Genomic DNA, 26,136 nt, shown 5'->3' with positions numbered 1-26,136 from the left:
ACTACTAGGCAGGCAGAAACGAATATAAAATGGAAATATTTTACATCTTAAACCATGCTTCTTTTTTAAAAAAATTGACCCCTCATCTCAAGTAAGACCCATCTCAGTAAACCAGAAACTCAAACTACTTGTCAAATTAATTGAACTATATGGCTAATTTTTACAACAAACCTTTTATGCCATGTCTACAACCAACATGCATTCAAAAATTAAACAGAAAAAAACAATCCAAAACTCAAATCAAACGAAAACATAAATCAAGAACACCAGAGTGGCAGTGCAACCTGAACTTGGAAAGGTAGCAAGGAAAGTGGGCTAAGATTGATGGACAGTCATTTGATAAAAGAGAAACAAGGAAATAGAACATAAGTAAATTAAGACTATAGAGATAAAATCTCATAGGACTTCAGATACATAGGGGTTAAAAGCAAGTTATAGGAAACAAAATATAAATTGAATGACAAAAAGGTAAATTTTATAATTATTCCAAAGTTTACTTATTGACTTCCAAACCAACCTTGCCCTGTGGGATCTTTGCCAGACTGTCCAAGCCGACCTTTTTCTTTCTTACCAAACAGGCGCCCAATAGAAGACTTTATACTTTTCTTTTTGGGGGCTTTGTGGAGAGAATCTTGGCTGCTGTTGCTGCTACTGGGGTTGCTGACTTGGCCATCCTGTGACCCAGTTGAACTGTGTATATTTCATATATACACAAGTATTTAAGTTGGGAAAGTAAAAGCAGAGAATTAGTGTTTATAGCATCATGTACAAATGAAGACAATTCTGTATTACACAAAACTCAAAGCATTCAACATCAATAAGGCATTCCAAATCTAAACACTGCACCAAACACATTACCCTTCACTAGGGTTATCAGCTTTGAGATTCTATCACAAAAATGGTACATATACTCTTAACCAAAACCGTATTTTTTCTAATCTAATGTTTCAAGAAAGGAGTCAAAAATTCTTCCAGCCATTCTCTAAAACCACTCTAAAGTTTCAAATAATGAATGCAATATTCACCAGATATTATTCCAAATTGATGAGTTTATAAAAAAATTTAAAGGAAGTGAACTTTCCCACAGTAAATATTGACAACTGAGTGTGACATCCAAGTAAAAATTGCAAGTGTTTTTATTTCATTTCTAACAAAGGTTCTGAAATTAATTTTGCCCATCCAATGCTGTTCTAACCAATTCTCTTAATAATTAAATATCCTACTCAGTATGTTTGAATATGATCAGTTATATGATGCAACTTCCTGGTTAAATATGTTTAGTGGCTTTACATCAACATTTTGTAAAGAATACGTGTCAACTACCCACCTAATCAAAACACATTTTATATTGTTTTTTGTTGCTAAAATGTCACTAACACAATATCCAAATCTGACCATTAGGTCTGTTTGTAGTATACTGTATTTCCATATATCAGCTCATAGCAAGATAACGTAGCTGGGAAAAAAATAGCTGAATTACAGCTATTTAGAAAACTGTTTCACCTTCTAATGTCCCGGATGTCCTCCTGACTGATGGTGTGACCTTGGTTAACCCTGTCCAATCGAATGGACCTAGGTGTGGAGGGTGGTGATGTTTCGCATTTTATTGTTGTTTTGTCTTCCCGTGTGTCCTCTTTTGATATCTGAGATTATAGAGGAAGTTGTAAGTGAGTAAGAAAAAAGTCAAAAATAAGAACCATCAGCTAAAAAAGAATTGGATTCACAAAAAAGCTGACACGACTACATAAACCAAATATAAGTCAGGGTCACATGGATCTTACAAACACAATACAACCTACATCAACATACAACAGAAACTGATACAGAATTACCATGGCACAGGAAGCTGTCATCTCTTTACAAATGAAGAGCAAATTTTAAGATTCTAACATTGGATTTCTGGAAAGAATTGGAAGATGCAACAGCTCCCATCATATCAAGTTATTACCCTTGCAGGATTATAAACAAAGTAGCAAAAATCACAGAGCATAAAAATTCAAGACGCCAAGTGAAGTATATGTATAGTTAAGAAAGCAAGAAAAGCAAGCACCAATCTTTCTTTGCATCATGGGACTGCCATAGATGTCGTTCAGACTTTCACGAAGAATATTTACATAAGTTATAAGTGTGAACTTAAAAGTTGGGCTCTGTTTTATTTGCACAATTCATCCCCAGCTCCCAACTCTTCAAGGACTCAAAACCGTATTGCCAGACTGGATGTCCAAGTCGATTTTTCCACCTAATGTGGCGGAGGTCAAAATTGAACAGAATGGGGGAAATCAATCTCCATAACCTCTCCTTTTATGATACTGAACTGCAAACCTTAGTTCTCAGTTCAGGTACTGCGAGCTAATTTATTATTGAGTTTTCAATGTTCAAGTAAATAGCAGAACTAAAAAAAGCTGGTTTTCTAGGTAAATCTAAAGCTTACATCAGTTTAACACTTGTAACCTACTTAATATTCTTCACTGAAGGTCAAAGCATTACCCATGGTTGGTGCCTGTGGGGCTTTATAGTGCTCTGAGGCTTTTCCCTACCAAACAAAATCTCGGACAGCACGGTACTTTAATAGCCTCAGGTGCAGGACACGCCATCAAAGGCCTTAAGATTCCCAGTGCCGGGAGATTTGTGCCCCTGACTTTAGGTCAATTGAAGATTGCATTATGGAAATTATGGACCTGGCATAGGGGTTGGTGAGGAAATACTGTTAGCAATCCTTTTATTATAATTAGTGCTATTCATTCTGATGGCATCAACTAAACTGTCGCAGAGAAGACAGGCTCAGAAACTTGTAAACACTTTCCTTGGGAAATCTCTGAAGTATGTTTGTCAAAGCATCCACTGCACTATGAGATAGTTATCCTCCATACCGCATCATCTTAAGTGTTAAGTTCAGAGGTCTTGTAGATAGATAAAGACACAGCAATTCACTGCCTTCTATGCCAAAGCCTCACCCTTCATCTAAACAATCACAGGAATGGTGATAATTGTTTGTTTCAATTTTGTGCAATATTAGCTGCTTCACTTGAAACCCTGTTTGAATAATGTTTGACAGTAAGAAAAGGAAGGAACCACATTACTTAGCAGGGAGATGCCACTGTTGCACTGACTGAAAATGCCATAAGATTACTATAATGTGTTTCATACAACAACCTGATGCCAGATAATCAAAGTTCAATTTTATACATTTACCTTCCTACGGTGCTTCCTTAAATCACTAGGCTGACAGACACATGCAAAGAAAAGAGAGAGTCATTAAAGATAAAAAAAAACAGATTTAAAAGATTATACAAGATGTAGCTGCATCAGAAATCACGAACAACAGACGCAGGGAAGACTGGGTAGACTTTTCTTGAACACAGTATGAATTGTATTCATTTCAAAAGGTTTTCATTTGTGATACTATAAGCATTTTTGATGATTGCAGATGTAGTCTTCAAAAAGAAATGTATTAAACTCATTCATTACAAAAACTATAAGCAGCTATGGCTACCACCTGATTTAGATATCCACATTGAAAACTGCAGGGTATTAGATGCCAATGAATCACTGGCTTTGTACAGCTTTGTTCTATTGGCAGGTCTATGTAGAAATACTCTGGACTTTCCCCAACATAACTGTATATTTATATTGCGTATTGATACATTATGTATATTAGTTGGCTTTGCCAGATGCATCAAGCAGCTCAAGTAGTCAATATGTTTTACTCTTATGCCAATAAAATTGCAATGACAAGCAACTGTCAGGTCTTGTCTTTCTAGAGTGTGAGTCATTAAATTATTCATCTTGTTTCATCAAAATCTATTACATTTTGCTGCTGGCAGTTTAGCATGATCTTGCATGGTAGTTGTATGTTTCCCCACTTTCCAAAGGATAGCTCTTGAATTTTTGCAAAGAACTATCTGGACATTAAAACAAACATGCAGAAATATATAACTTGTTTGCGATCATACCAAATGCAAAGTATAATATTACATTATGTAAATTTCTGCATCGATAAAATGCACCAAACTGAACAACTCAAAGAATCCTTCTGCTTTTTAGCTTGGTTTCATCACCTTGTAATCGGGATAATTTAGTGTGTAAGATAATGTTCGATGAGAAACGAAGCATTGGATTAGGGAAGAATGCTGGAAGTGACTAAAATTGATATGGCATAAAGGAAGGAACAGAGGACAGATTCAACACAGCAGGAAAAAGAAAATGCTGACAAGAAAAACAATACATCACGCTACCGAAAGCTGAAAGGGAAAGCTGAAGTTAAACGCACAGCAGTGCATTAATCAAATCATTTAACCATAGCTCCGAACAACAGCCAGACTCACCTGAAACCAAGCACACATATAGTCACTGAACATCATTATCCAGACAGTTCTTGAGGCAACTTTCTGCCTGAAGACAATCGCGGAAAAAGCTGCAAAGCTCAACTTTAATTGAACCCAGAAATGGCACAGAACTAAAAAGGGAAGCGCCCGCCATATATAATCACGCATGCCACATGGCCCAAAGGACACTTTCAACATGCCACTTTTAATACTGCATATTTTACACGTTTGCTCAATTCACCTTTTGAGATGCTTTCTGGCCCACATATTCATAGTAACATGCATTGAGAGTGAAAGCTATGGGAATAATATGTTTTAAAGGCAGCAGGATAAAGTCTTGGATACATACCAAACCAAATAAATAATTATTACTATCTGACAGCATATGTCCCTAAGGGGGAATGTGGTATTCTGCAGTGGTAGTACAGCATAGCTGTCAGGTGTGGCATACAATCCATACTATTACGGTCAGTATCAACATTAATCTCTACAACAGAATGTATTATGTTCCGTTATGAACGAAGTACCTGGCATAACTGGAGTTATATAACAATGATTAAAACAGAAGTGTTGCACAATATTTGGCGAAGCTGAGAACTGCTCACACCTTTGCCACATTTAACTTCGACAAACAGCAACATATACTATGATTAAGACCTGGGGAGGACGCAGAGACAAAGTATTCGCTGCTCATGATGCGGTCTTCTCTACATCGGGAACACTAAACACAGATTGGGTGACTGCTCCATGGAGTACTGCCATTCAATCTGCTTGCGTGACCCAGAGACCCTGAACTTCCAGTTGCCTACCATTTTAATTCGCCGCTCACTCCCACTGTGACTTCGGCCTCCTATCCATTCCAATGAAGCTCAACACAAGCTCAAGGGATAGCACCTCATCTTTCGATTCGGCACTTTACGGCCTTCCGGACTCAACATTGGGTTCAACAGCTTCAAATCATAACTCCTGCTCCCTTTATTTTCCTGTTTGTTTTTGGATGGCAGCTGCTGGTAATGATTCTGCATTTTCTCATTAATACCTCCCCTAGACACATCTTTTGTATTATCATCCCACTTTTGCCTTGCACCATCATCCCTTTTGTCATTTAATCTCTCCCGTCTTCCACTTATCACAGAACTTTTTGTTCTTTTCCTCCCCTCCCCCTTTTCCCTGCCCCGTACTTGCTTTAAATGCATTACATCTCTAACTTTCTCCAGTTCTGAAGGTCATCGATCTGCAACACTAACTCTTTCTTTCTCCACGGATACTGCCAGTATTTCCAGCATTTTCAGTTTTTATTTCAGATTTTCAGCATCTGCAGTATTTTGCTTTTGAGACAAAGTGCCAAATGTTTGCCAAAAGCTTTATTTCTCTTCAGTATTAGAGCGTAAAAGTTAAAATGAATCACCAGTAAGTGTGCGGAGTCTCAAAATACCACTTGGTTAGTGGATCCCTTTTGCCCATCATTCTTCCTTCACAAGTTGTTTCTAAATATTACAAAAAAGCTAAATATTCCACAGTTCAAATTTATCAGTAAAGAATATTTTTAGTAACGCCACCTTCAGAATGACAATTAAGACATGCTGACAAACATGGAACTTTGTATAAGCACTGGTTCAACATTCTAACATGCACGAGCCTTGGATGAAGTGATCTCAAAATCACAGGCTGGTAATACTGGGTTTAATTTAATGTTCACTACAATCTCATCTGAATTACTATTAAGCTCATGATGTTTTTAGCAAGGGCTACATTCAACTTGTTTATCCCCATGAACTTGCAAGACTTGCCTGGAAACCCATAAGGTACATCAAATAAAAATCAAACTTTTTTTCTTTTAAAATTCCCCTAACCTGCAATCATTTAGAAGTTAAAATCCTGATGAAACATTCCTAATAGTGGATAAGCTGACTGCATAGGGCAATTGCAATGTCAGCATATGACTAGGTGCTTTACAAAGGACCACTGCTAAAGATAAAGATATTGCTACCGTACAATACAAAGCTTTTAAACTAACCAGGGTCATGACGCCAAGTCTGTCAATTTCATGAGCAGGGTTTCGAGGGGTTCGTCTTGGCGTGGAGTGCCCACTACCAGGTGGAGAGGAACTGGCAAGCGATGAACCAGTAAATGAGGCAGGGAGTGTACCCCCTCTGTATTGGCAAAGATTCAGACCTTCAAGGCTACCACTCCCTACTCGGCTCTCAATTTCTTCGGCCCTCTGCTGCGTTGACTCCTTTTCTTCTTGGATCAGCCTGCAAAACAATCAGGTCTGGTCTTTGATCCCTTTTTCATTTTCTAACTTCAATACATTAATCTTAAGAGTTTAAGTATTACCAGCTTTTCAAGCTACCAAGTAGACTTATGAAATGACGCACAGTGCAGACACCGCTACTGAGATTTTAATTAGAATCAAAATATGATGAACTATGTAAGGTAACTTAAATATTTAGTCATTTGTTCAGCATATCATTTTCAAACCAATTTATAAGTTCAACACAAACATTGTTTGTGCAGCAAATTTTGACCTCAAGCCCCTTCTGGAACACCTTTACTGCTGTAGATATTTACTAAAGTCACCTTTTCCTAAAATATACATTAAAAATATGTCAAACAAACCTTATTTCATTATTGATGGCATCTAACTGTTCTTGAAGCATCATAGCCAAAGTTTGGGCATCAGCCTGACCACTTGGTGACAGCAGATCAACAGAACTGAATATTGTCTCCCTATCATCTTCTGCGTCTGATACTTCTGCATCACTCTCAAAGGCCTGGGCCACATTAGCCAAGACACTGGCTTGCTGTGCACGCTCCCATTCTTGCTCATTCAGCGTCTGGACCTGTAAAGTGTAATGCAATAGGCTCAGAAACAAGATACCGAAATATGCAAACATGAAATAGGAACACAGGAACAACAGCATTCAATTAGATCATGGTTGATCTATACGCCAACTCCATCCAACTGTCTTGGTCTGTAACACTTAGTACCCATGACCAACAAAAATCTACCAATTTCAGTTTTGAAATTTTCAACTGACCCCTGGCCTCAGCAGCTTTTTGGGAGAGCTAGTGTCCACTCTAAGCAAAATGTTGCAAATAAATCACAAATCAAGTAATTGGAAAAAGGCCTATGTCTTTAATGTATGATAAAGATCCATAATGTACACAAGTAGTTACTGGCCAATCTTTCTAGAATTTAAAAATTAAGTTCTGTACATCTTTCAAAAAGTATCAATTCAGAAAGTTTTATTTTAATAGCATTAAAATATGCTTCCTAATTCAAAAGTATTGATATTAACAGCTTAATCTACTTTTAGAACATATTCATACACAAAAAGCTTGGAAATGGAACAAAGGAATATGCAAATTTTTGAAACACTCAGCAGGTCAGGCAACACCTGTGGGGAGAGAAGCAAGTTAACGTTTCAGGCGATGATCTTTCACCAGGTCTTCAACCCGAAACGTTAATGCTCTTTCTCTCCGCAGACGATGCCAGATCTGAATACTTACAGCATTTCTATTTTCATTTAAAATTTCCAGCATCCACAGTATTTTGCTTTTGTAATATACAAATTTTACTTGTTAGGATTAAATAGAGTGCCTGGAACCTGGTGTATAGCACATTCCCACTGCAACCTAAATCAGACAATGGCTCACCCATTGCTGTAATACAAGAACACAAGAAATAGGAGCAGGAGTAGACCATATGGCTCCTCGAGCCTGCTCTGCTATTCAATACAATCATGACTGATCTAAGGCTTCAAGTCCACTATCCCTCAATTCCCTAAGACACCAAAAATCTGTCTATCCCAGCCTTTAATATATTCAACAATGGAGCATCCACAACACTCTGGGGTAGAGAATTCCAAAGATTCACAACCCTTTGAGTGAAATAATTTCTCATCATCTCAGTCCTAAATGATCAGCCCTTTATCCCAAGACTGTACCCAGTGCTTTAGATTCCCCGACCAGTGGAAACAATCTCTCAGTGTCCACCTTATCCAGCCCCTTCAGAATACTGCAGGTTTCACTAAGATCACCTCTCGTTCCAGAGAGTATAGGCCCAATTTACTCAGCCCCGCATCATAGGACAACCCCCTCATCCCAGGGACCGATTTAGTGAACCTTCAATGTACCGCTTACAATGCCACAAGTTTTAAGCGTACCCCGTGCACAAGGCAGAATTATTACAACACTGATACTGAAAGCCATTAAGCCTTGGAACCAATATATGTAATACTATTTACAACCTTACAAAACTTGAGGTTTCTCCCCAAAAACCCTTTATTCTCAGTTATTTATATTGTGAAGTATTTTTGCCCTGCCTCCTATGGTGGATTTCCAATATTTCCTTAATATGGAAACATACTCTGTTTATTCATCTTTCTCCCAAAATCTTTCTTCCTTTTTTGAGGTCATATACTCTATTAAGTTTGCTTTTCCTCCTGTCCCTTTCTTGCTACATTGGAGTTGTAGTGCTTGCTGAAGCTGTTATGGGCATAGTACCACATCAAGGTTTTTTTTTTAATCCATTGGTTAAGCCAACGAAACAGCATCTATGTTAACGGGTGGTCATTTGCCATGACCCAGGCCTAAAATTGATTCCAACCATAATGTCTGCGAGAAGCATCAAAATAGCTCAAAAATCCAACCCAGTGCAAACATTAGTTCCCATCAATGACAAAACAAAAACCTTATAACAAACACCTTTAGCTCAGCATTTTCATTTAAATGGCTTCTTTTTTCTTCCTTTGCTACTTGGTGCAAGTTTTGCGCCTGGCTCTCTCATGATGTAAACTGATGCATGCAATGCACTCTGAAAGTTGCAGAGAAAGGTAAAACTAATTTCCATGACGCACAGAACCACAGAAGCTTACTGCACAGCAAGAGAGCTTTCAGCCCATTATGCCAGTGCAAGGGCACATAACCTCCTTGCTAGAGCATTCCCAAAACTAATCCCACCCTCCTGTGCTCTCCCATAGACTTGTATCTTTCTGCGTTTCAAATACTTTCCTAGCTTTCTCTTAAAAGATCTAATAGTTTCTGCCTCAACTATTTTCTCTGGTGCAATCTTTTTTCTTTTCATTTGCCTGAGTGACTAGAATGAAGAATATGGTGAATATTTAAAAGGCGGCAAGAAATAAAATCTTTTTTGGCAGTTAACAAATGTGCAAGTTCAAGAAGACATTCAGTACTTAAAAGGTTAATTTGCGCTGTTTCACTTCAGTGATGTGTGCCAATGGCAACATACTTGTTTTGGATTTTTTTTTAAATTTGCAGTTCACTGCTCCAACAACCTGTGTAAAGATATTTCTCATAATTCCTCATTCTGCAGTGAAAATTTTAAATCAATTTCTCACCAATTCCCAACCAGAGGAAATAATCTTTCCCTATAGTCTCAATGAAAGCCTTTCATAGCTTTAAAAACGTTCAGCAAATTTGAGACCTTTTTTCTCCAGTAGAAATAGTTCCAGTACCTGAAGTCTCTCCTCAATAATATAGTTTTCCATTCTTGAATTTTAGTGAATTTGCTATTCTCTATACCTTTAGCATCCTTCATATAGCATAGTGTCTACAACTGCACACAGGCTGTGGCCTAACCAAGTGCTTTGTACAAGTTTATTATTTCTTGAATTTGTCTTTCACATACAATTCTCATGGAGGAATCTAGAACTAGGGGACACAGTTTCAAAGTAAGGGGTCTCCCTTTTAAGACGGATGTGAGGAGGAATTTCTTCTCTCATTGAGTTGTTAATCTTTGGAATTCTCTACCCCAGAGAGCAGTGGAGGCTGGGTCATGGGCCATTAAAAATATTCAAGGCTGAGTTAGACAAATTTTTGATCTATGAGGAAGTCGAGAGTTATGGGAAACAGGCAGAAAAGTGGAGTTAAGGCTACCATCAGATCAGCCATGTGCTTATTGAATGGCACAGTAGGCTTGAGGGGCTGAATGGCCTACTCCTGCTCCTATTTCTTATGATCCCATGATAATTTTCTAACAGAAGCTAGAATTTGAGGACTCAAAGCCGTTTGTAAGATCTAAGCTGTAGCTAGGTGCAGATCAAACCCCAAGCCTCAATTAAGCCTAAAATACAATAGCAACATTTATAATTTTGGGGAAGCTAATTTTTTTTTAACCAGAATTCAATGCATGTATTTTGATAGCATAACCTCAATTTGTAGAACTAGGTGGTAGGTACCTCGAGATACATGAATGCTCCAAAGGTGTGAATAAAATTCAAAGTTTGGTTGCTTGTAACATAGTAGCTGTTCATAGATTAGAAACCTTTTCATCACTTCTGAAGGAAAGCAATACTAGTAAAAAGATGAAATTAATGTTGACTTTAAATCCATCAAAAAATGTAACAAGACTTTTGAGCTAAATCTCATGGTTTAATAGATAGAGGTTTATGATTCATATTTTCAAGAAAAATAATAAGTCAATCAGGATTTTTGATATAGAGATTTGGAAGAGGGGATGCGATGGACAGACGCCAGATTTCTAGTTTAGAAGGCACCAGTTATTGTGGAATGTTAAATTTGTTTTTTCTTGAATACAAAGGGATATAGGCAGGTTGAGTGAATGGGCAAGAACATGGCAGATGGAACATAATGTAGGAAAGTGTGAAGTTATCCCCTTTGGAAAGAAAATTAGAATATTTTTGAATTGTGAAAGACTGGGAAATGTTTGCATTCAATGGGACCTGGGTGGCCTTGTCCATGAATCACAGGAAGTTCACACACAGGTACAGCAAGCAATTAGGAAAGCAAATGGTATGTTAACCTTTAATACAAGGGGATTGGAGTATAACAGTGAAGAAGTCTTACTGCAATTGTATAGGTCCTTGGTGAGATCATACCTGAAGTATTGTGCACACTTCTGGTCTCCTTACCTAAGCAAGGATATACTTTCTTTGGAGGGAATGCAATAAAAGTTCACTGGAGAGATTCCTGGGATAAGAGGATTATCCTATGAGGAGAGAATGACTGGCCCTATACTCGCTAGAATTTAGAGGAATTAGAGGTGGTCTCACTGAAACATATAAAATTCTTAAGGGGCTTGACAGGGTAGATGCTGATAGGATGTTTCCCCTGGCTGGGGAGTCTAGCAGTAGGGGTTTCAGTCTCAGAGTAAGGGATCAGTCATTTAGGCCTGAGAACAAAGAACAAAGAACAAAGAAAATTACAGCACAGGAACAGGCCCTTTGGCCCTCCAAGCCTGCGCCGATCCAGATCCTCTATCTAAACATGTCGCCTATTTTCTAAGGGTCTGTATCTCTTTTCTTCCTGCCTATTCATGTATCTGTCTAGATACATCTTAAAAGACGCCATCGTGCCCGCATCTACCACCTCCGCTGGCAACGCGTTCCAGGCACCCACCACCCTCTGCGTAAAGAACGTTCCACGCATATCCCCCCTAAACTTTTCCCCTTTCACTTTGAACTCGTGTCCTCTCGTAATTGAATCCCCCACTCTGGGAAAAAGCCTCTTGCTATCCACCCTGTCTATACCTCTCATGATTTTGTACACCTCAATCAGGTCCCCCCTCAACCTCCGTCTTTCTAATGAAAATAATCCTAATCTACTCAACCTCTCTTCATAGCTAGCGCCCTCCATACCAGGCAACATCCTGGTGAACCTCCTCTGCACCCTCTCCAAAGCATCCACATCCTTTTGGTAATGTGGCGACCAGAACTGCACGCAGTATTCCAAATGTGGCCGAACCAAAGTCCTATACAACTGTAACATGAAGAAACTTCTTCACTCAAAGGATTATGGATCATTGGAATTCACTACCCCAGAGGGCTGTGGATGCTCAGTCATTGAGTATACTCAAGACAGAGATCGATAATTTTTGGATACTAAGGGATATGGGAAGGTGCTGTTGAGGTAGATCAGCCCGAATAGTATTGAATGGTGGAGTAGGCTTGAAGGCTCCTGCTTCTATTTCTTATGTTCTTACAAGTCTGCTATTCACAATGGTACAGAATTGAACAGTCACAAAATAAGTTATACTTTAAACAGAAAATGGTTAAAGCATTGTTACTTGGCACACAAACTTACATTCTGCAGAAATCCACCACAAAAGCCGCAGGAAACAGAAAATGGTATACATCAGTTGTGTATTTCAATGAGAGAAAGGAGTTAACATTATACTGCAAAGGGGGTTTAATGTTCCCCAATAAAATTTATTACAAAGAAAAGATCAAGAAGCAAAATGGAATAGTTGCACTGAAACTGTAAATGACTAGCAAGATAGAATCAGCAAAACTAACAGCATAAACGGTACTCAAGCACAGAAAGCTCTTGTGGTGGTAACTTGTTGGGCCACCACCAGAGCTATAAGTGATCCAAGAACACAGAGCTAATGGTGCAATGAATCACAAAGAACACTGTCAGTTTTTCATATTATGCAGCATTAGGTAAATACAATCACCACAAAATTGAAAAGACCCACAATTATGAGTGACCATCTGTTCATTAGTAGTAATCAATCTAATATGTGGACACAAATTCCAGAATAGTACAAACTATGTCTATAATTTTCTATGTTATTCAAAATGGCACACACCCAAAAATTATTGAAGATGCTTCACAGCAAACAAATGAAATTATATTTGAGCATTGTTGAAAATAGAGACATTCCGCGATTGGACAACATTTGCTAAATAATCCTCAGTGTGCTAAAAATTACGCTGACGACCAATTTAAGATTGTCAGTCGGACTTGTAGTGTGGTGCATCTGCGTGTACTGGAAGCTACATATATTAATACATGGGGCCCTGTTCTTTGCAGACAGAATATGTACACACACTGCGCCTGTTTCAGCTAAATAAAATAAATGACAGCCATTCGCTGGTTCATTCTTCAGGGTAATGCTTTGACCAGAATCAAGCTACCTGGTTTAAATTTCAAACAAAGCTTGGCAGTTAACTGTCAGTCACCATAAACTGGTGCAATCTCCATGGTAACGCCTCTACCAGAGTCCACTTGCCAAACAAACCGCACTCGCTTCTCATAGTATAAATTTGTTGCTTCCCTTACATTGGTATTCTTGCAAAGTGTCCTGATAAGTACAAGACGAAAAGCTTCAACAAAATGTCTGTTTACAATAATACTCAAGTTTTGTACTACCAAAAGGCTATTTGCAATTATATTTAATGCTATGCAGCAAAATTATTCTATTAACATTATTGCCACTAAATTGCCATTTCAAAACATGTGTGTGGAAGTTATAAAGGTGGAACTGCACCCAACAATTACTACCATGCACAGTACCCCAGTAAGTTCAACAGTCAGCAACTTTTCTCAGATCACATCTACACTGGTTCTCACTACATGAGAAAACAAAAAGCCTTTTTTGGAAGGTTAGTGCTCAGTAAAGAGAAGATTTCACCAATATTGCAGTCACTGGCTTGTAAATATTGAGTGCCAATTTTCTCCCTTCTATTGCTTTCTTCATTCAAGTTACTACTTTTTCAATTTTTCACTTTTGTTTTGCTTTCATCTATTTCTGCATTTTATCTTTGTCACTACCCTCCTCCGCATTCAAACTTTTCTCCATGGCACGAAACAAAAGGAAGAAAACGAAAGATGCATTACAATCACACCAGAATGCAAGTATCACTTCAGTTTGGAGTTTTGATGTACCCCAAGTACCAAAGTCCTTAAAATAAAATATTTGGTAACATGGTTATGTACCTTTTAGTAGGATCCTACAATGACATATAAACCTGCAATACATCACAGGATTTATTTTAACTGCAAGTGCATTTTGAGTTGGTGGGGGAAAGAGTGTTCAGGACAGGGGAGGTTGAGACTTTTCTTGTAGGATTTGGAAGAACACACCTGTCTCAAAAAACAGTTTTACTTGGTAGGGCCTCTTCTGTCTGCCAATCAACTGCAGACCTGCTTCAGCTGGTAGGAAAAGTGTGGTGGCCCCCAGTTAAAATGCAATAGGTGCCCCATTGAGGTAACAGGACATCGATTTGTACAAATTCAGAAGGCTTGTCTGCTTTAATTAAGTGCCTCATCCACCCACAGGTTAAAATCCAAAATGATGCACAAAGGTCAAATTTCGAGCAGGTAAAGAACTTGCTCTTTAACTGAGCAGCTTCCACCAGGCAGGTAGGGTTAAAATCAACCCTGATTTTTGTTTTTAAGAGTACTGGATACATACATTATGTCCTCAAAACGTTAAAGACTGGATAAATGGCTTCCAAACACTTGATGAAAGAAATGGCCAAAACTAGAACATTTCGAAGAATGAAGCAATAAATTGTACCTTTGAAGGTTCATCACGTAAAGCTGCTAAACGGCCCTTCTGAGTTCTACGTAATACCGATGCACCACTGTACGGGTCTGGATGCTTGTCTACCTCTGGCGTAGAGGCTAATGGGTACCTAAAATCAGAGGTACTACCGAAATGTGACCTGCTAGAAAACAAAATGTTCAACGGTCGTTATACATTTTTGGGTAAATTCAGTGATCTGCACCCAAAGAGCCCCGTACATTGGGGATAGAATGTTAACGGTAAAACGGTTTCTCCAACCACATTCCCATAGAAGCAAGGCTTCCTGCTGGGAGCACTGAATTTCACATTTGAGTAAAAACCAAAGCATTGTTTGATAATTAATTAATTGAGATCTTGTGTTATGTTTGATATTACTCAATTCCCAAATCTGAACAGTCCTCAGGCCAAAAAAAAATTACATCATAAGAACTAAGGAAGATTTTGCAATAATTTTTGCATATACTTAAATGGTAACAATGAGTAGGCATCCTATTTTTATGGTGGAGCAGAGGGGAGAGAGGAAGGCACAAAAGAATCTTTCCTGTAATACAGCAGTGTGCAGGAGGATCAGTCTGATATCATTAAAGTTACACTGCAATTACATAACAGCTACTTCAAGCATTAACGGAGGATTGTGTGTGGGTTAGAGGTACATTATTGATTATTTTTGCACTGAACATGCAGACAGCAGATTATAGGGCAGATTTTAAGAATTTGTGCTCCTCGCATCCAGGATGAAAAACCGCAAAGCCTGTTGGCTTCCGCACCCAAATTTCTACCTTGCATTCCTGATGCAGGAAGCTCAGCCACAACTGGCATTTTTCCTTTCATTACTTAAATATTTGTCTATGAAATGAACTGAAATCATTAGTAATTTTCAAATCTGTATTCTTACATACAGAGTATTTCAGCTCAGTGTTCACACAGATACAGATGCACAAATATGAGGAAGTTTCAGGAAGTATAAAATACTAAAATGGCCATTCTCCAAATAGGCCTCAATTTGTAGCTTCGAAGCCTGTGTACTGTACAAACCTCAATAAAACATGCTGAGCGCAGCAATGCTTATTGCAGATTTAGGATGCATTTAGACAAGTTTAGCTTCAGTGCAAAACAAAGTCCCTTCTTATTGATGCTAAACTTGTGTGTTGCAAATTGGCATTAACATTCAAACTCATTCTAGGGCGAAGCAGAGTGAGACTGCTTCCCTCCTGTGTCATGACTAATATTACTTGTTCCTTTGGTATGTGAACTATTGATACATGGGTTTTTATTATAACTCAAATTAGAACAGCTACACAGCTATGACAGGGGCACACCTACATCTCACTCTGACAGGCTACACACACACACCTCCCTGGTCATGAGTGACACGATATCACTTCCTCAGGTGACCTTTCACTTCCACAGTCTCAAAATGCACCCACAACAATGACAGGCTCAGACTCGCGCATCAAGCTAGACCTGGATTCCAGCTTCCCGGTTACAGTTTAGAGTAAGCGCAAACTTACAGAGCAAAAATGTTCCTCAGTTGTCTACTTCATTAGTCATAGTGTTACATAGCACAGAAACAGGCCCTTGGGCCCATCGTGTCTGTGCCAGCCATAAAGCACCAAACTGTTCTAATCCCATTTTCCAGCACTTGGTCCATAGCCTTGTATGCTATGCGTTTCAAGTGCTCATCTAAATACTACTTAAATGTTGTGAGGGTTCCTGCCTCTACCACCTCTTCAGGCAGTGCGTTCCAGATTCCAACCAACCTCTGAAATTTTTTTTCCTCAAATCCCCTCTAAACCTCCTACTCCTTACCCGAAATCTATGCTCCCTGGTTATTTGACCCCTCTAAGGGAAAAAGTTTCTTCCTATCTAACCAACAATGCCCCTCATTTATTTTATTTATATTTTATTTTTTTATTTATTGATACAGCACTGAAACAGGCCCTTCGGCCCACCGTGTCTGTGCCGACCATCAACCACCCATTTATACTAATCCTACATTAATCCCATATTCCTATCACATCCCCACCTGTCCCTATATTTCCCTACCACCTACCTATACTAGGGGAAATTTATAATGGCCAATTTACCTATCAACCTGCAAGTCTTTGGCATGTGGGAGGAAACCGGAGCACCCGGAGAAAACCCACGCAGACACAGGGAGAACTTGCAAACTCCGCACAGGCAGTACCCAGAATTGAACCCGGGTCCCTGGAGCTGTGAGGCTGCGGTGCTAACCACTGCGCCGCCATAATTTTGTATACCTCAATCATGTCCCCCCTCAGCCTTCTCTGCTCCAAGGAAAATAGCCCTAGCCTTTTCAGTCTCTTCACAGCTGAAATCCTCCAGCCCAGGCAACATCCTGGTGAATCTCCTCTGTACCCTCTCCAGGCCAATCACATCCTTCCTATAGTGTGGTGCCCAGAACTGTACATAGTACTCCAGCTGTAGCCTAACTAGCATTTTATACAGCCTCATCATAACCTCCCTGCTCTTATATTCTATGCCTCAGCTAATAAAGGCAAGTATCCCATTTGCCTTCTGAACCACCTTATCTACCTGTGCTGCTGCCTCAGTAATTTATGGACAACTACACCAAGGTCCCTCTCACCCTCTGTACTTCCTAGGGTCCTACCATCCATTGTATATTCCCTTGCCTTGTTAGTCATCCCAAAATGCATCACCTCACACTTCTCAGGATTAAATTCCATTTGCCACTGCACTGCCCATCTATATATTAGTAATGGTAAATGGGAGGATTGTCTGCTTTCTCTTCATCAGGCAGGGGATAACTTGCAGGGATAAAAGTTTCAAGAGGCTAGAAACTGCTCAAAATAGAGATGTCATTTTCTTCTTCAAAGTATTCATTAGGAGCCTTTCCAATTGATGCTAAATACAAGAGAGAGATTGAAAGTATCTACATAATTTGGAAGTTATGAAATATATGGTGGACAAAAAATTTATTTGGCACTACTCCATCCTGCAGCTTCACCCAGTTGTCAGGAGGCTGCACTGAGGACCAGGTGGGCATTTCACAAGAGTAAACCTTTGTCACTTTGTGACTGAATATCTCAGAAAATTGGGAAAAGGTGGTACCTGGAAATCCTCTTCACAAACATGGAAACAATTTTGTATTTAACAAGAAGCGCTAAACAATTTAAGAGAAAATCAAAACGTCAAATATTTGCTCATGCAGGTGCCAATGCAAATGAACGAGACCTGAGCTGATATTAAAATACAAGTTTGCTTTTTTAAAAAAAAAACCCCAAAAAAAGTTTTTCACATTTTAAATGTGAATCTTATCCCAGCATTGAGATGATTTGTTGAAAATGTATGAAGCAAATTTAGGATTGCATTCAAATGGATTGTTCAGCATTTTATTTCAAAAAGTCACTGGTCAGGTTCAGTAAAAAAATTATAAACTTGCATCTTATTGGCATTACTTCTTATCCACATGCCAAAAGAAAATGTTCAAAACATAATTTTCAAGTTTGATGCATGTAATAAGTAATTGAAGGAGTATTTTAATGCTTCTGGACAAACAATAAGTTAAATGTGAATGAAAATGCATGTCCCAAAGCATTTCCCAAACACAGTGGTGGATTTGGAGTTAGGGGTGATGGTGACTGGAGGCAAGAAGGTGGTTTTAAGGAGACGAGAAAGATAGCAAGGCACAGAGGTCAGGGAAGAACATTCCACTGGGTGGGACAGAGATTGTAGAAGGATCAGTTGCCAAAGGTAAATGGATAGAGGTCGGAAATGCAAAGGAGGACAGAGTTGTAAGAGCTGAGAATATGTGCACTGGAACACAGAACTGAAGAACGTTGAACAGGTAGGTTGGAGGGAGGCAGGGAAGGACGAGTGCAAGAGGGTAAGAATTTCAAAATCAATGCACTGAGAAATGGCAAGCCAAAGATACGAGATCAAAAACTTTTATCACATTATACTTCATGAACAGTGGCTACTGGGTAAAATATGTTTTGCATCAGCTAATATTGTGAATACCAGGGCATTTTTCTATTCATCGTTTAAAAAAAATTTCTAGTTGGGAAGCTCTCACAAAATACCCAAGCAATGTATTTTTTTTTTAAAAACGTTGTTCACTCTTGGGATGTGAACATCACTGGGAAAGCCAGCATTTATTGCCCATCCCCAATTGCCTTCGAGAAGGTGGTGGTGAGCTGCCTTCTTGAACTGCTGCAGTCCTTGTGGGGTAGGTACACCTATGGCATTGCTGGGGAGGGAATTCCAGGCTTTTGACCCAGTGACAGTACAGAAATGGCGATATTCTTCCAAGTCAGCATGGTGTGTGACTTTAAGTGGGCCTGCAGGTGGTGGCGTCCCCATGCGTCTGCTACCTTGTCCATCTAGGTGGTAGCGGCGGTGGCATAGTGGTACTGTCACTGGACTAGTAACCCAGAGACCCAGGGTATTGCTCTGGGAACATGGATTCAAATCACAACACAGCAGAAGGTGGAATTTGAAATCAATTAATAAATCTGGAATTAAAAAGCTAATCTAATGATGGCCAGGAAACCATTGTCGATTGCTGTAAAAACCCATCCGGTTCACTAATGTCCTTTAGGGAAGGAAATCTGTTGTCCTTACCTGGTCTGGCCTACATGAGACTCTAGACCCACAGCAATGTGGTTGACTCTGACATGCCCTCTGAAATGGCCTAGCAAGCCACTCAGTTGTATCTAACCACTACGAAGTCAATAAAAATGAATGAAACCAGAGAGACCATCCGGCATCGACCTCGGCACCGGAAACGACAACGGCAAACCCAGCCCTGTCGACCCTGCAAAGTACTCCTTACTAACATCTGGGAGCTTGTGCCAAAGTTGGGAGAGCTGTCGCACAGACTAGTCAAGCAACAGCCTGACAGTCATACTCACGGAATCATACCTGACAGAAAATGTCCCAGACACTGCCATCACCATACCCAGGTATGTCCTGTCCTACCGACAGGACAGACCCAGCAGAGGTGGCAGCACAGTGGTATACAGTTGTGAGGGAGTTGCCCTGGGAGTCCTCAACATCGACTCTGGACCCCATGAAGTCTCAAGGCATCAGGTCAAACATGGACAAGGAAATCTCCTGCTGATTACCACCTACCACCCTCCCTCAGCTGATGAGTCAGTACTCCTCCATGTTGAACAGCACTCAGAGGAAGCACTGAGGGTGGCAAGGGCACAGAATATACTCTGGGTGGGGACTTCAATGTCCATCACCAAGGGTGGCTCGGTAGCACCACTACTGACCGACCTGGCAGAGTCCTAAAGGACATAGCTGCTAGACTATGTATGCGGCAGGTGGTGAGGGAACCATACTTGACCACGTCCTCATCAATCTGCCAGCCGCAGATGCATCTGTCCATGACAGTATTGGTAGGAGTGACCACCGCACAGGCCTTGTGGAGACGAAGTCCTGCCTTCACATTGAGGATATCCTCCATCATGTTGTGTGGCACGACCACCATGCTAAATGGGATAGATTTCAAACAGATCTAGCAATGCAAAACTGGGCATCCACGAGGCACTGTGAGCTATCAGCAGCAGCAGAATTGTACTCAACCACAATCTGTAACCACATGGCCCAGCATATCCCCCATTCTACCATTACCATCAAGCCAGGAGACCAACCCTGTTTGAATGAAGAATGCAGCAGGCCATGCCAGGAGCAGCACTAGGCATACCTCAAAATGAGGTGTCAACCAGGCAAAGTTACAACACAGGACTATCTGCATGCCAAACTGCGTAAGCAGCATGCGATAGACAGAGCTAAGCGATCCCAGAACCAACGGAACAGATCTAAGCTCTGCAGTCCTGCCACAGCCAGCCGTGAATGGTGGTGGACAATTAAACAACTAACTGGAGGAGGTGGCTCCACAAATATCCCCATCCTCAATGATAGAGGAGCCTAGCACATCGGTGCAAAAGATAAGGCTGAAGTATTTGCAACAATCTTCAATCAGAAGTGCCGAGTTGATGATCCATCTCAGCCTCCCTCGAAGTCCCCAGTATCACAGATGCCAGTCTTCAGCCAATTCGATTCATTCCGCGTGATATCAAGAAACGACTGAAGGCACTGGATACTGCAAAGGCTACGGGCCCTGACAATATTCCAACAATAGTACTGAAGACCTGTGCTCCAGAACTAGCCACGCTCCCAGCCAAGCAGTTCCAGTATAGCTACAACACTGGCATCTACCCTGCAATGTGGAAAATGGCCTGTACACAAAGAACAGGACAAGTCCAACCTGGCCAATTACTGCCCCATCAGCCTACTCTCAATCAAAAGTAAAGTGATGGAAGGTGTCATCAACAGTGCCATCAAGCGGCACTTGCTTAGCAATAACCTACTCAGCGATGCTCAGTTTGGGTTCCGCCAGGGCCACTCAGCTCCTGACCTCGTTACAGCCTTGGTTCAAACATGGACAAAAGAGCTGAACTCCAGAGGTGAGGTGAGAGTGACTGCCCTTGACATCAAGGCAGCATTTGACCAAGTATGGCATCAAGGAGCCCTAGCAAAACTGAAGTCAATGGGAATCGGGAAAAACACACCGCTGGTTAGAGTCACACCTAGCGCAAAGCAAGATGGTTGTGGTTGTTGGAGGTCAATCATCTGAGCTCCAGGACATCACTGCAGGAGTTCCTCAGGGTAGTGTCCTAGGCTGAACCATCATCAGCTGCTTCATCAATGACCTTCCTTCAATCATAAGGTCAGAAGTGGGGATGTTCGCTGATGATTACACAATCTTCAGCACCATTCGCAACTCCTCAGATACTGAAGCAGTCCGTGCAGAAATGCAGCAAGAATTGGACAACAGCCAGGCTTGGGCTGATAAGTGGCAAGTAACATTCGCATCACACAAGTGCCAGACAATGACCATCTCCAACAACAGAGAATCTAACCATCTCCCCATGACATTCAATGGCATTAACATCATTGAATCTCCCACTAACATCCTAGGGGCTACCATTGACCAGAAACTGAACTGCAGTAGCCATATAAATACTGCAGCTACAAGAGCAGATCAGAGGCTAGGAATCCTGTGGCAAATAACTCACCTCCTGATTCCCCAAAGCCTGTCCACCATCTACAAGGCACAAGTCAGGAGTGTGATGGAATACTCTCCACTTGCCTGGATGGGTGCAGCTCCAACAACACTCGAAGCTCGACACCATCCAGGACAAAGTAGCCTGCTTGATTGGCACTCCACCCACAAACATTCACTCCCTCCACCACCGACGCACAGTGGCAGCAGTGTGTACCATCTACAAGCTGCACTGCAGCAAAGCACCAAAGCTCCATAGACAGTACCTTCCAAACCTGCAACCTGTACCAACTAGAAGGACAAGGGCAGCAAATGCATGGGAACACCACCACTTGCAAGTTCCCCTCCAAGTCACACACCATCCTGACTTGGAACTATATTGCCGTTGCTTCACTGTCGCTGGGTCAAAATCCTGGAACTCCCTTCCTAACAGCACTGTGGGTGTACCTACCCCACATGGACTGCAGCAGTTCAAGAATGCAGCTCACCACCACCTTCTCAAGGGCAATTAGGGATGGGTAATAACTGCTGGCCTGGCCGGCGACGCCCACATCCCATGAATGAATAAAAAAAGGTCAGTGGTTTGAAAGGTGCTGTCAAAGAAGCCTTGGCATGTTGCTGCAGTGTATTTTGCAGCTGGTACACACTGCTGCCACTACGTGCTGGCAGTGGTGGAGGGAGTGAATGCTTCAGGTGGTGGATGGGGTGTCGATTAAGGAGGCTACTTTGTCCTGGATGGTGTCGAGCTCGAGTGTTGTTGGAGCTGCACTCCTCCAGCTAAGTGCAGCGTATTCCATTACACTCCTGACTTGGGCCTTGTAGATGGTGGACAGGCTTTGGCGAGTCAGGTGAGTTACTCGCCTTAGAATTCCCAACCTCTGACCTGCTCTTGTAGCCACAGTATTTATATGGTTGGTCCAGTCAGTTTCTGGTCAATGGTAACCCCCAGGATGTTGACTGCAGAGGATTCAGCGATGGTAATGCTGTCGAACGTCAAGGGAAGATGGTCATTGGCTGGCACTTGTGTGGCGCGAATGTCAGTTGCCACTTATCAGCTCAAGCCTGAATGTTTCCCAGGTCTTGTTGGATGTGGACACGGACTGCTTCAGTATTTGAGGAATTGCAAATGGTACTGAACACTGTGCAATCATCAGTGAACGTTCCCATTTCTAACCTTAAGTTGGACGGAAGGTCATTGATGAGGCAGCTGATGATAGTTGGGCCTGATGAACTCCATCTGCCATGTTCTGGGGCTGATATGATTGGCCTCCAACAACCATAACCATCTTCCTTTGTGCTAGGTATGACTCCAACCAGTGGAGAGTTTTCTCCAATTCCCTTTGACTTCAATTTGGCAAGCGCCTTCTTGATGCCAAACTCGGTCAAATGCTACTTTGATGTCAAGGACAATCACTCTCACCCACCTCTGGTATTCAGCTCTTTTGTCCATGTTTGGACCAAGGCTGTAATCAGGTCAGGAGCTGAGTGGCCCTGGCGGAACCCAAAATGAGCATCAGTGAACAGGTTGTTACTAAATGCTGCTTGACAGCATGGTCGACAACACCTTCCATCACTTTGCTGAGGATTGAGAGAAGGTCAATTAGGCGGTCGTTGGCCAGATTGGATTTGTCCTGCTTTTTGTGGACACAACATACCAAGGCAATTTCCCACATTGTTGGGGTAGGTGCCCATGTTGTAGCTGTCCTGCAACAGCTTGACTAAGCCCCAGCTAGTTCTGGAGCACAAGTCTTCAGTACCACAGCTGGGATGTTGTCAGTACCATAGCCTTTGCAGTATCCAGTGCCTTCAGCCATTCCTTGATAGCATGTGGAGTGAATCGAATTGGTTGAAGACTGGCATCTATAAGATGATGGTGGGGACCTCAGAAGGAGGTCGAGATGAATCAGCCACTCGGCACTTTTGGCTGAAGACGGCTGCAAATGCTTCAGCCATGTCTTTTGCGCTGACATGCTGGGCTCCTCCATCATGGAGGAGGCTGATGTTTTTGGAACCTCCTCTTCCAGTTAGTTGTTTAATTGTCCACCACCATTCACATCTGGATGTGGCAGGACTGCAGAGTTTTGATCTGATCCACTGACCGTAGAATCGCTTAGCACGGTCTATAGCATGCAGCTTCTGCTGTTTCGCATGAATGCAGTCCTGTGTTGTAGCTTACAAAGTTGGCACCTAATTTTTAGGCATGCCTGGTGCTTCTTCTGGCATGCTCTCCTATGGTATGAAAGAGAGAAAAGTGAGTCCAAGACTAGAATTTTAAAGTTAAATAAGGACCACCATGTGGGCATGAAAGCTGAGCTAGCTGAAGAGAACTGGGTGACTAGGCTAGGAGATAGATCAATAGAGAAGCAGTGGCAGACATTCAAGGGGATATTTCAGAATACTCAGGGTAAGTATATTCCTACTCTAAAGAAAAATGTTAAGGGGAGGACCCACCATCCCTGGTTGACTAAAGTAGTTAAGGAAAGCACCAAACTTAAGGAAAATGCATATAATTGCGCAAAGATGAGGGGCAGGTCAGATGACTGGTCAGGATATAAAGAACAGAGAATGACAAATGTCAATCAGGAGAAAGAAATTAGAGTATAATAGAAAGCTAGCTAGAAATTTAAAAATGGATAGCAAGAGTTTCTACAGGTATTTAAAAATGAAAAGAGTAAGTAAAGTGAGTGTTGGTCCTCTAGAGAGTGAGAATGGAGAGTTTATATTAGATAATAAGGAAATGGCAGATGAAATGAACAAATATTTTGCTTCTGTCTTCACTATCGAGGATACAAAAAACAATCCAGTAATAGCTGTAAACCAGGAGGTGGAAGCAAGAGAGGAACTTGGTGAAATTACAATCACCAGGGAAGCGGTACTGAGCAAGCTGATGGAGCTGTGGGCTGACCAAGCCCCCGGGTCCTGATGGACTTCATCCTAGGGTCTTAAAACAGGTGACTAATGAGATAGTAAACGCGTTGGTGTTAATTTTTCAAAACTCACTAGATTCTGGAAACGTTCAATCATACTGAAAAGTAGCAAATATAACCCCTCTATTCAAGAAGGGAGGAGGCAGAAAACAGCTAACTATAGGCCAGTTAGCTGGTCATCTGCCGTGGGGAAGGAGTTAGAATTGATTAAGGAGGCTATAGCTGGGCACTTAGAAAAACTCAAGGTCATCGGGAGTAGTCAGCATGGTTTTGTAAAAAGGAAATCACGTTTAACCAATTTATTGGAGTTCTTTGAAGGAGATACATGCGCTGTGGATAAAGGGGAGCCCGTTGACTTACTGTATTTGGATTTCCAGAACGCATTTGACAAGGTACCACATAAAAGATTATTGCGCAAAGTAGGAGCTCATGATGTAGGAGGTAACATACTAGCATGAATAGAAGATTGGCTGGCTGGCAGAAAACAAAGAGTATGCATAAATGGGTCCTTTTCTGATTGGCAGGATGTGACGAGTAGAATTTGCAGGGGTCTATGCTGGGGCCTCAACTTTTTACAATTTATATCAATGACTTAAATGACGGGAGCAACGGCATGTAAGCTAAATTTGCAGATGACACAAAGATGGGTAGGAAAGCATGTTGTGAAGAGGACATATGGGGGTTGCAGACAGATATAGATAGGTTGAGTGAGTGGGCAAAAATCTGGCAGATTGGGTATAATGTGGGAAAATGTGAAGTTATTCACTTTGGCAGGAAGAATAAAAAAGCAGACTATTACTTAAACGGAGAACTGCAGAATTCTGAGGTGCAGAGGGATCTAAGTGTTCTAGTGCATGAGTCACAAAAAGTTAGTATGCAAGTACAGCAAGTAGTAAAGAAGGCTAATGGAATGCTATCTTTTTTTAATGAGAGGAATTGAAAATAAAAATAAGGATGTTATACTTCAGTTATACAGGGCATTGGTGAGACCATGTCTCGAATACTGTGTGCAGTTTTGGTCTCCTTATTTAAGGAAGAATGCAAATGCATTGAAGGCGGTTGAGAGGTGGTTGACTAGATTGATACCAGGAATGAGGGGGTTGTCTTTTGAGGAAAGGCTGGACAGACTGGGCTTGTTTTCACTGGAATTTGAAAGAGTGAGGGGAGACTTGATAGTATATAAGATCCTGAACGGTCTTAAAAAGCTGGATGTGGAAAGGACGCTTCCTCTTGTGGATGAGTCCAGAACTAAGGGGCACTGTTTTAAAATTAGGGGTCGGCCTTTTAGGACAGAGATGAGGAGAGATTTTTTCTCTGAGGGTTGAGAGACTTTGGAACTCTCTGCCTCAGGTGGTGGCGGAGGCGGGGTCATTGAATATTTTTAAAGGCGGAGGTAGATAGATTCTTGTTAGGCAAGGGAATCAAAGGTTATCGGGGGTAGATGGGAGTGTGGAATTTGAGACATAAACAGATCAACCATGATCTTATCGAATGGCAGAGCAGGTTGGAGGAGCCGAATGGCCTACTTCT

At 41.2% G+C, this 26,136-nt stretch overlaps 1 protein-coding gene across 7 annotated transcripts in view; it reads right to left on the bottom strand.

The window, feature by feature from the left end:
- Nucleotides 1-26,136, bottom strand: part of LOC137377160 (liprin-alpha-1-like) — a 160,615-nt gene that overhangs the window by 39,249 nt on the left and 95,230 nt on the right. For 5 of the 7 annotated variants that reach the window (XM_068046550.1, XM_068046544.1, XM_068046547.1 and 2 more), the window contains 6 exons: nucleotides 14,614-14,764; nucleotides 6,945-7,168; nucleotides 6,343-6,580; nucleotides 3,193-3,222; nucleotides 1,504-1,643; nucleotides 518-690 (listed from right to left, as the gene is read on the bottom strand). In XM_068046550.1, coding sequence (XP_067902651.1) covers nucleotides 518-690; nucleotides 1,504-1,643; nucleotides 3,193-3,222; nucleotides 6,343-6,580; nucleotides 6,945-7,168; nucleotides 14,614-14,764 — 956 coding nt within the window. The remainder of the gene's footprint in view (nucleotides 1-517; nucleotides 691-1,503; nucleotides 1,644-3,192; nucleotides 3,223-6,342; nucleotides 6,581-6,944; nucleotides 7,169-14,613; nucleotides 14,765-26,136) is intronic. The other 2 variants (XM_068046545.1, XM_068046546.1) reach the window with 2 other exon arrangements.

The sequence above is a fragment of the Heterodontus francisci genome, chromosome 14, assembly GCF_036365525.1.
Source record: "Heterodontus francisci isolate sHetFra1 chromosome 14, sHetFra1.hap1, whole genome shotgun sequence".
NCBI lineage: Eukaryota > Metazoa > Chordata > Chondrichthyes > Heterodontiformes > Heterodontidae > Heterodontus > Heterodontus francisci.
The sequence above is the reverse complement of the archived record's forward strand: the minus strand, read 5'-3'. Positions and strand labels throughout refer to the sequence as shown.